This window comes from Glycine soja, chromosome 11, assembly GCF_004193775.1.
Source record: "Glycine soja cultivar W05 chromosome 11, ASM419377v2, whole genome shotgun sequence".
Taxonomy (NCBI): domain Eukaryota; kingdom Viridiplantae; phylum Streptophyta; class Magnoliopsida; order Fabales; family Fabaceae; genus Glycine; species Glycine soja.
In genome coordinates this window covers 23702390-23713901 of record NC_041012.1, presented here as the reverse complement: position 1 = coordinate 23713901, position 11512 = coordinate 23702390, and the positions used below count along the sequence as shown (strand labels likewise).

At 32.4% G+C, this 11512-nt stretch overlaps 1 protein-coding gene across 3 annotated transcripts; it reads left to right on the top strand.

The window, feature by feature from the left end:
- The first annotated feature begins 7790 nt into the window (after positions 1 to 7790).
- Positions 7791 to 11042, top strand: LOC114375049 (protein CHUP1, chloroplastic-like). 3 transcript variants are annotated; one of them, XM_028332795.1, is made up of 6 exons: positions 7791 to 7916; positions 8181 to 8835; positions 9352 to 9668; positions 9758 to 9869; positions 10491 to 10622; positions 10715 to 11042. In XM_028332795.1, exons 2-6 carry the CDS (start codon positions 8200 to 8202, stop codon positions 10793 to 10795), a joined length of 1278 nt encoding a protein of 425 aa, XP_028188596.1. In that variant the 5' UTR covers positions 7791 to 7916; positions 8181 to 8199; the 3' UTR covers positions 10796 to 11042. The 3 variants fall into 3 exon arrangements, with proteins under 3 accessions (XP_028188596.1, XP_028188595.1, XP_028188594.1); XM_028332794.1 differs by lacking the exon at positions 7791 to 7916 and having other exon boundaries at positions 7923 to 8835; positions 10722 to 11042; XM_028332793.1 differs by lacking the exon at positions 7791 to 7916 and having other exon boundaries at positions 7923 to 8835.
- Positions 11043 to 11512: the final 470 nt, after the last annotated feature.

The window sequence follows — 11512 nt, the reverse complement described above, 5'->3', positions numbered from 1 at the left end:
TAAAAATGTTATTTCAGTTGGTGTCACACCAACAATGTCAAGTAAAGATAGTTTGTATCTATTTGTTTTGTATGTACTATCTATGAGAAATATCAAATTACTGGCATTGGTTAATTTCACTGCATCTGGATGACTCTAAAATGTATCACGTACAACATCTTCATCTTTCAATCTATGTCAATGAATATATTGATCGTGTTCAAGAAACTTCATTAGTCGTTGCATTTCACTATTACTACCTCTTATAGAAGAGCGATATGCAAATCTTGCATTGTATACTTGCTTCATTGTTGTACAATTGTTAGCATTGTGCTCCTTCAAAGTGAGAAGAATATTCTTTGGTTTGACCATTGACTTTGTCATATCACCAATAATAATCTTCTCATCCTCGGTTAGTCGACCAACATATAGATATCCAACGAATGACTTTGCCCATGCATGATTATGACTCTCACATATTAACTTCACCATCCACCCTTCACCTCCCAACACTGGTTTCGCTCGCAGTTTAAAGGGACACCCATATTTTCTATTGTTCGTGCTAAATCTTTCTTGTATGTCCTATATTTTCCACTCCTCTCACAACCAATTAAAATATATGAGGTCCTTCCTCTCTTTCCAGTATCTGTGTCTGACCTCATTATCACCGCCACAAAACTAATATCATACGTAACAAAGCGAGCCCAATGCAAAACGTCATCACGAGTAGCAAACACCTACAAAAGGGACAACACACGTTTAGTCTTCAACGAACATTCATTTACTTACTTTAACAAAATACAAAATCAAATCAACACTTGATAAGTATTGAAGACATCAAAACAATCAATATTTTTAAACACACCAGGTTCTTCTCCATTGTCTTCATTCATATTAATTTCTTTAGACATTATGTTGTCATATATCTACTGATCTTCATCCATCTTAACAAAACATTAAAAAAAATTCAATGACAAACTAACAATACCATACATAATTCTAATTATTTACAAATAAATTTATTTATTTTAAAAAACTTTATGTCGATATATCAATAAATATGTTTTTAACCAGCAACGGATGTTTTTAATATATTGGGTGTAGAACAATTTCTATTGGGTGCAAGGAAGAAAAAAAACCATTTGAGTAATTGAACAAGCAACGGATGTATTTATGCTACCAACTTCACTGTTTCAACTGCTCAATAAATGTTTATAGCTGTCTGTTGAAGAAACTTGATTAAAATAAAATCTCCTAACTTCCCCTGATGTGTAGCACATTAGTGAGTAGTGGCACTACTTCCCTCACACATAATAAAGGACATAACTTATTATTTCTTTTCCTGTGTATTATCTTGGCTTTACACTTTTTTCTTTCTCGGGACAAGGAAAAGTCAAAAGAAAAGGCAAGCTAAAGTTACTTACTAAGGGGAACAACCAAACTCACCATTGTTTCTAGTTTCTACTTTCTAGTCTACCAATTGAATTTGAGCGTTACTCTCAAACTTTAATATAAAAAAAGTTAGAAGTGTTTTTTTTTTAGCAAGTTAAAGAAGATTTAAGAACACACTCTTTAACATATCTTTTTAACACAGGTGTATTTATTGATTGAAATTCATTAAAAAAACTATAAAATTAACGGATAGATTTGTTAAATATGACATGAAATCTATAATATTTTATGATTTTCAATAAATAAAAAATGTGTTTTAAAAAATATATTATTTGTCTTTTTCAAAAAGTTATATGCAAAGACATTTTCTGATGAGAATCATGAAACTGGCCAAATACAGGCTAAAGGCCCAAGTGGAGAAGGACGAAAGCCTAAGTGGAGAAGGACAAAGCCCCCGAGTGGAGAAGGATGAAGGCCCAGAGGCAGAGACACTATCAAGACAATTAATTGTTGCTAAAGGCCCAAACTAATTTGAAGGCCCAAGTTAAATATGTTTTTAATTATAATTTATTTTTATTGTAATTTTGGCCCAAACTGTTTAGAAAGCCCATGTTTATTTTTATCTTTTTGTTCAGCTACACTATAAGTATTGGCTTTTGTTTAGAATAAAAAAACTTTTGACATTTGATAAAATTTGGTGAGAGTTTCTCTCTGAGTTCCTTGTTGAACCAATCTCAGACTTATCAAGGTAATCCTTGTGGCGTCTACCCTGACTTATCTTCCTTCACCGGAAGTGGCGTCATCCAAACCTCCGTAGCCTGTATCAAACGATCCACTCCTACTCAGGTTCACATCATCTGGTATCAGAGCTTCGGCTCTTGATACAGGTTCTATCCTATCCTATCCTTTTTTTTTCTTTTTTTGGTGATTTGTCCTTGTTTCGTTCTTGTTTGCGTCTTGTTACGTTCTTGTTTGTGTCTTTGTTTCGTTCTTGTTCTTGTCACGTTTTTTGTTTTTGTTCTTGTTTCTTGTATCTTTCAGACTTTGTTTTAAAAAAAAATTTGTTTGAGTTCTGTTTCAAGTATAAAAAAAAAAGATGCAGAATTTTTATTTTATTTTTTTTTAAAAAAAAAAGAGAAGAAAAGAAGAAAAAAAAGTGGGTGTTTGATCTTTGAACACGAAATTGAGGCATTTAGAGGTGTTTTTTTTGGAAAGAAAATCGTGGATCAAGTCCCCTTTTCTAGATTCTCCTCTGAATTCTGAGCGTTTTGATATATAGTGGGCCTCAAACAGACAACCGTAGCAAAAGTTATGAGCATTTGAAGTTTACTTGTCATATCTGTTATCTTATCTGGTATCCTATCTATTATCTTATTTGTTATCATATCTGTTATCCAAATTAAATCTAATTTGTTATCCAAATCTGATCTGTTATCCAAATCAAATCAAATCAAAATTTGTTATCCAAATCAAATCAAGTCTAGTCTGTTTTCCAAATCAAATCCAATCTGTTATCCAAATCAAGTCTAATCTGTTATCCAAATCAAATCTAAATCCAAATCAAGTCTAATCCATTACCCAAAATCAAATCTGATTTGTTATCCAAATTAAATCTGCTACACAGTCTGTGATAATTAAACTGTCTTTCCTGTTATATACCTTGTGTGTCTAATTTGATTCATCCAGGAACTTAAGAGGGAGTGAGTGGTAAAAGGCAAGAGTGAAAACATCACACAAAAGCCTATATTGAGAGCATCAAACACGCGTGAACTATCATCAAAGAGAGAAACACGTGAGTAGAGTGTGGTGAGGTCCTGAATTTTTATTTTTTTGAATTTACTGCAAAATTCTTTGTTCCTTAATCATGGCAAGAGCTGGTGACAATGGTGGTGTATATCATCAACTGGACGAATCTCAGCGCTTATTTCTGGACGCGTGGACTACACAAATGCAACGTTTGTTGAACCGTAACAAAGAAGAGCCCTACAGATGAATAGTCAAATCTTCCTCGTTTACTCTTAAACCTCTATCCCCTAGAGAAGTGTGTGATGACCAAATCAGAATGAGAGAAAAGAGAGAACAAGAGAAAGAAAATAGTGAGGCTCCACAATGGAATATGAAAAAGAAGAGTGATACACCCGAGGAAAAGAGTGATACACAAAAGAGAGAGAGAGTGATAATTCTAATCAGTTAACTATTTATGTTTCTCCTAGTGTTCAACCCTTATTGCAGGAATTTAAAGATGTCTTTTCCAAGGAGATTCCTCATGGACTGCCACCTTCAAGAAGCATAGAACATCAAGTTGATCTCCTTCTAGAAGCTTCATTGCCTAACAAGCCAACTTACAACAGCAAGCCCCAAGAGACTCAGCATAAGGATGCACAGGTCAAAGTTGAGTATGTGAAAAGATTGTATGACCAAGTGAAGGTGCAAATTGCAAAGAAGAATGAAAGTTATACTAAGCAAGACAACAAGAAAAGGAAGGAAGTGGTACTTGAACCTGGTGATAATCTTGGACATTTGAGGACAAATGTTTTCCAAGAAGGAGGGAATGATGAGAATCATGAAACTGGCCAAATACAGGCTAAAGGCCCAAGTGGAGAAGGACGAAAGCCTAAGTGGAGAAGGACAAAGCCCCCGAGTGGAGAAGGATGAAGGCCCAGAGGCAGAGACACTATCAAGACAATTAATTGTTGCTAAAGGCCCAAACTAATTTGAAGGCCCAAGTTAAATATGTTTTTAATTATAATTTATTTTTATTGTAATTTTGGCCCAAACTGTTTAGAAAGCCCATGTTTATTTTTATCTTTTTGTTCAGCTACACTATAAGTATTGGCTTTTGTTTAGAATAAAAAAACTTTTGACATTTGATAAAATTTGGTGAGAGTTTCTCTCTGAGTTCCTTGTTGAACCAATCTCAGACTTATCAAGGTAATTCTTGTGGCGTCTACCCTGACTTATCTTCCTTCACCGGAAGTGGCGTCATCCAAACCTCCGTAGCCTGTATCAAACGATCCACTCCTACTCAGGTTCACATCATTTTCAATATAGATGAGACAAAAATCATATTCTTTGATGGTTGAGAAAAGGAGAAAAATAAAACAATTGTTTTTTTTATTAATACGTAGGATCTAACTTTTTCATGGGGATGAGGTGTTAACTTATCAAAACAAAGACTTGGGGCAATCACTTGTTTTTGGATATAGCATTAGAATGTATATAGAAAATGGATTTATAAGTTATAAATTTGGGCCTAATTGATTGAGTTAATTCAATTTATAGAACTTAAAGTCAGTTTGATTAAATTTATTTGTTGAAAAAAGAGTTTATTTTAATAAAATAAATAGGTTTTTTAATGTGTTTGTTTAAATTACTTCTGTTAAAAAAAATTCTGTTTATTTTCAGAAATAAATCTTATCTACTTCTTAAAAAATGCTTATATAAAAAAAACATTTATTTTAAAGTTGATTTTTTAAAATTTAAATAAATTCACCCAATATTGATCTATCGAGTAATTAATTAGGTTAAAATGAGTTAAACTTAGATTAATGAAATGAGTTAAACTTATAAATCACTGCCTCTTAGGTTCAGCTAGCTAATTAATGACTTCAAGTATGTAATGGCATGGACCCAAATGTCTTTTAGTCATGGATTTACCGATTTACGCATTCAGTTAAGAGTAACTCGTAACTATTGGATGAAGAGGCAGATTGTTCATTTTATCTTAGTAGGTCAGACTTAATAACTATCCAAGATTTGCATCGTTTGATTTTCATTCAATGGTATTGATTCATAATCTGGGTTGGTATTGGTATAACTTTTTATTTGTAGTTTTGAACAAATATTTGAAGGAATTGAAAGCTGTTTTTTTTTTTTTGACTGACTTCTTTCTCGTTCTTCTCCCAAATGATAAGAGAAGCTAAGCCTCACTCAATACAGAAAACTACCAATTTCAATCACTTCACACTCTTTTGGTAGCATAGAGGTTGAACTTTGAAGTCTATGGTAGGAGTAGGAAGAAAGAAAAGGAGGTAAAGGAGTTCACAAGGGACATTGAACAACATAATAAATTGATAAAATAAAAAATAGTTGATATCAAAGGGATCTTATTTGTTATGCTGTAGTAATCAACAACTTTCTTTTCCTTGTGAAAACTTTTTCACTTCAAGAAACCTCACTATGGTACCTTTTTTTCCTACCCACCTTTGTCCTTTCCCCCCTCGTTGCTTGATAAGCAATGAATAACCAAATGCCATTCAAATTACAACACTCACAAAAGATGAAAGGAAACCATCACAATGACGAGAGCTTGACCAATGATTCCAATTTCCAATGTTACCACTCCATATATTACACTTGGACAAGAGATATTTGCCATGTTGGGATGGTTGTTAGGACTTTGTGATCAGTTGAGTAGTCATCAATCACATTCATACCACGTGTATAATAATATACATGAAACTCCAAATCAAATTGCATTTGAAAAAGGAAAGATAGGAGTAGGACTCAGATAAGAAACATAACAAGCGTGGCCCCTTGTTATAAAAGTGTGAAAGCACAAATGATTATTAAGAATAAATTTGTATGTACATGATTCAAGTCATTATGTAATCAATTTTAATTTTAATAATAAAGTATTATTTTATTTTTATTGTTATATTTCATTATTTGATTAAATGATTCATTTGATAATGTTCTTGATTAAAATTAAAGACTTGTTATTATAATAGAGATTATGATAATGAGAAACAAGTTTGTTCTAATTTTAATTTAAATCGCTTTTGGTCATAAGATTATTGTAAATAGGATATCAATAATCCGGATAGATTAATATATATGTGATAGTATTTATTGGATAAATATTAATAGATCTCATTTATTAATTTGCATAGATGGTCATTGAATTGAAATTCTCAAGAAGAGGTATAATAATTTTCTTTGACCCAAGATTGTCATAGTAATTGACAGGTTATTTGTCGTATTTTGATTTCTAACACCTAATGCTTTAGAGCACTTGTTGAATGCATATTAGATATGATTAAATACTTGTAAAATTAATGATTAATCAAGAAAGAATTCATCAACTCTTGGTAACGAGTTTGAGCTCTATGAATAAAATTATATCCTGACCAGGGAAATTAAATGAAAGAAGAAATGAGTTTTTTAAGTTACTATGAGTTAACTCAAAAGGATTTGACAATAATATCATACTCTAGAGTTAACCCAGAGCTGTAAAGATGAAATAAATTATCACACTACTCTTCTAATGGTTCTTGAAAGTAAAATGCTACTTCATGCTAGCCGGACGTTAAGGAGTATTGCTAGACGCCTACCTTGATTAGTATATTAATTTGATTAATATATTACTGGCTTAGTATTGAACCTATGGAGTCACACACAAACGAGTGTTTTAATCTTTGTTAAAGAAATTATTTTAATATTTGATGATTAATTAAATTAGAGAATTTAAAATAATCAAATGATTAATTGATTTTAAAAAAGGTAGAATATTATTATATTTTTGCTAGCACTAAAAATATAAATAATATGAAAGATTTGGTGAAAGAAGAGAAACAAACATGTATGATTTTGTATTTGGAATTTGGGTTGAAAAAACAATTAGATACAAGTTTAACTTGGTCAATTATTATTTCAATTTTAACTACTAAATAGTTAGCAATAAAAGGTAACAAATATAGCTTAAAAAGGGATACTATCAATAATGATTTTGATTTGATCAGAAATTTAGTATCCTTAGTGTGCTATAAATAGAGTCTTGGACTGGACGTTGAAATATCTCAAAATATCACTTCTTTATTCTTATTTTTCTACTTGTCAAAGTTGTTGGCGAATAGTGGTTAATATCGATGTGGATACACCTAGAGTCTTCACACTATTAAAGAATTTTTATGCTTCAAGAGTTCATGAACAGATACATTTTTAATATGTCATTTGTTTATAATATAATTTAAATACAAAATAGATTTTTTTATTTCGTAATGTGTGTTTTTTGAACACCTTTTTTCCTACAATGATCTCTGTAAAAAAAATTCAGTAGTGTACATGAATGTTCCACTAACCCTTAAACATATGACATTGTAACAGAGAGAGAGAGAGAGAGAGAGATTAATTTGTAAGTTTGACTAAAAGAATTTAAGGTTGTACCTAACTTAACATTTTAAAGGCAGTTATCAGATATTAGTGACTTCCAGAAAGCCGAAGTAATCTCTCATCTACGATAATATTTGCTACAAAGGCATCATAATGAATCTTCATAGCATAGAGCATTGAAGTTGTGAAATGTCCAAAGCATCCTTATTAAGACTTATTTACTCAGCATGTCCAAAAGGTCATTGGCTTCTTTCATATTAACCCCTACTCCTAAACATACCAACCTTATTTCAATATAATAATAAAAATAAAAAATACCAACCTTACTTCAAAAGTAAAACCAAATATGAAAAGAAAACGACTCAATCATACAAATATCAATTCTATAATCACAATGTTGAAAAATGCCTTAGCTTTCAGTTGCTGAATAAATGGTAAGCAGGCCAAGTCTTTAAAAGATGTTATTGTGAGGTTTTCTGATATGTTTCTGTTTTTAAGAGCACTGATTTGTGGTGTTTTTATTTTTATTTTATTTTTCTGTTATGCTTTAGTTCTATAAGGAGCACTAACATGCTTATAATTAGTGTACTTGCTGTTATAAATTCCAGTCTTCTATTTTTCTGCCTTTTCATATTTTCTCAGTTTGCTTTTGCTTTGTTTTTCTGTATAACAACACACACTATAACCATCCTTCTAAGGAGGGAAGAAGGAGGGAAAATGTCATTAGAGAATGAGTCTGAGATCACCCATCTCAAGAAAAATCTTAAAGTCCAAATGGAAAGAAATGTGTCACTAGAGAAAGAAAACAAGAATCACAGACAAGAAGTAGCACGTTTGAAGTCACAGATAATGTCACTCAAAGCACATAACATAGAGAGGAAATCCATGCTGTGGAAGAAGATACAGAAAGCCATGGATGGTAATAATTCAGATACCCTTCAGCATAAAGCAGCAGTTAAGGTAACAATGCTTGAAAAGAGTCCACCAAATGAGAGAGTGCATACAAATTCAGATTTGCTAGAAACACCTAAAGTTAAGGACAGATCAGTAAAAGTACCACCACCTGCACCCTCTTCCAACCCTCTTCTTCCTTCACACAAAACTGAGAAAGGAATGAAAGTGCAGCCATTGGCATTGCCAAGAACAGCACCACCACCTCCTCCAACACCACCAAAATCACTAGTTGGATTGAAATCAGTGCGTCGTGTGCCAGAAGTAATAGAACTATATCGTTCTCTCACAAGAAAGGATGCCAACAATGATAACAAAATAAGTACCAATGGAACTCCTGCAGCTGCATTCACCAGAAACATGATTGAGGAAATTGAAAATCGATCAACTTTTCTGTCAGCTGTAAGTTTAGTTGCTGTCTGCCTGTTTTTCAAGTTTTGATAAATATTTACATATATCACACAATGCTATCTTGATACTCAAGGAAGCATAAACACTAAATAGTAGTTGTGTCATAATATCTCATCATAATTAGATAAGCATAAACACTTTGAAATTTGAATACTCTTAGCTACATTTTATATTATTTTTGAAACCTTGGTATTAATTGAGATGGAGATGGGAATATCACAATAATTAGATAAGTTATAAATTATTTCATGTTAAGAAAGATATATGCCTATTTTCAAAACATCAATTTTCTCTTCTGATAAAGTATTTGTGTTTTATGTTACATTTGTTTTAATTTTATACATGGTATTATAGTGTTGTCATGTGTGAAGGGGATCTAACTCAGTTAGTTGAACAGAGTATATGAGTTGCTGTAATCTTCTAACCCTCTCTTGGATTCTTACGGATAAAAAAAAAATAGTCTTGTCAAGTTGTCATATCAGTGTCTATGTTATACTTACGGAACAGATAAAATCAGAAGTTCAAAGACAAAGGGAGTTCATCAGTTTCTTGATAAAAGAGGTAGAATCAGCCACATATGCAGACATTTCAGAAGTAGAAGCATTTGTGAAATGGCTAGATGGGGAGCTATCATCACTGGTGGATGAACGTTCAGTGCTAAAGCATTTTCCACACTGGCCAGAGCAAAAAACAGATGCACTCAGAGAAGCTTCTTGCAACTACCGAAATCTGAAGAGCCTTGAATCAGAAGTCTCATCATTTGAGAACAATCCAAAGGAGCCATTGGCCCAGGCTTTGAAAAAGATGCAAGCACTCCAGGACAGGCGAGCATGTGCAAAACTAGAATGTTCAGTAGCTTAGTGTGTTTGTTCAGTGCTTTAGAGTCATTCCAAGATCCACTTTGAGTGTGCAGGTTGGAGAGAAGTGTGAACAGTGCAGAGAGGACAAGGGAGAGTGCAAGTAAAAGATATAGGAGTTTCCATATCCCTTGGGAGTGGATGCTGGACACAGGCCTCATTGGTCAGGTAGGCAATACTTGGCTTATTTTTGCAATTGTGTAATAAAAACTTGAATACATGCACTAACCGAGTAAACTATAAACACCACCAAGGATCAACTGATATGAGATTGTTTCAGCTTAGAGGTCTCAGATTTGAGTCCTGAATACACAATCGTGTTAAATACTTAAATGAATAGTTTTGTCGTCCTTAATGATTCTACTCAACTTCAACAGGATTGCCTCCACTAGAATATACATGCGGTCTAGATAAAAAAAAGTAACACTATAAACATCTTTTATATTATCAACCAATTACAAATCATAATGTATGATAAATTTATTAAAAGTCATACCAACAATTATTTCTGATTATGATATAAAAATCTTTACATTGATAATTAATACCCTTCTACTTAGAGAACAATACCCTTTATTCTTAAAAGAACAACAACCTGACATGTACACTTGGAAAGTAAGAGAAGCTTTGCTCTAAACAAAGTAAGCACTTAAAGAAATAGGATATATTGGTTAGTTAACTAATGTGTATGAAGAAATTTAGTTTTGGTTATTCATGAACCAAGGTAGTTAACTATTAATTAATGACATGACAATAATTGATTAACCTAGTATATTTGGCTGCATGCAGATGAAGCTGAGTTCATTGAAGTTATCAAGGGAATTCATGAAAAGGGTAACCAAAGAGTTGGAATCTAATGAAGCCTCAAAAGAAGATAACCTCTTGGTACAAGGAGTTAGGTTCGCATTCAGAGTACACCAGGTAGGTAGATTACACATTTGCACTACCTCAGATATTCACAAAAGGAACATTAATTTAAATTTGGTCATGTCATGAACCACCAAAACATTCAGTTTGCAGGTGGCTTTGATTCAGAGACCATACAAGCATTCCAAGAATTGAAGAAGATTGTTAGTGCTAGTACCAAGCTATAGGAAATTGATCATTACTCCAAACCAAACTTGTTACCAAAATGGACCACAAATGTGTTTCCTATATTGTCTTCCTCCCATAACTGCGTGATGTTTCACACTTCGAAGGTGGAATTGACAAGCATGCATATGCTCCCATATTTATGTACTTTTTCAATGCATTGCCTATGTTTGACATGTAGGCTTATGCTTCCCTGATTATGCAACTATACCTGAAGAGCCAAACCCACGATAGAGGTTTTTATTTTTATTTTATTTTTTAAACTCGAGTATTCTGTAGGCGATAACCAAATATTGACACATACATTTATAAATCACAAAATTAAAATCAAGATATATCGTTTTTTTAATAAATCAAGATATATATTATGTTATATATTTTAAAATAATAATATCAACATAAGTATAATATAATGTTATGTAAGATCTATTATTTATTACATCAAGAAATTTTATTATAATTCTGTAAAAAAAATGGCAGTAAAAACCTATGAAGCACCGACACTGATACGGACACCGAACATGACACAGACACATTTACTCCTGTAATACCCAAAATATAGAGCACGGACATGACTATATATATATATATATATATATATATACCAGAGGGTCAGCGGATTAGGATCAAACGGACAGATAGGAAGTAAGAATGCAGTATGATTGAAATGAAAATATAAACTTGAAAACAGATATCAAGGGCACACCGGAGACCGGCTT

Coding starts and splice junctions, on each gene's coding strand:
- LOC114375049 (XM_028332793.1), top strand. CDS start 8,053: ATGCTTATAATTAGTGTACTTGCTGTTATAAATTCCAGTCTTCTATTT. Junction 8,836..9,351: donor GATCAACTTTTCTGTCAGCT/GTAAGTTTAGTT, acceptor CTTACGGAACAG/ATAAAATCAGAAGTTCAAAG. Junction 9,870..10,490: donor ACACAGGCCTCATTGGTCAG/GTAGGCAATACT, acceptor GGCTGCATGCAG/ATGAAGCTGAGTTCATTGAA.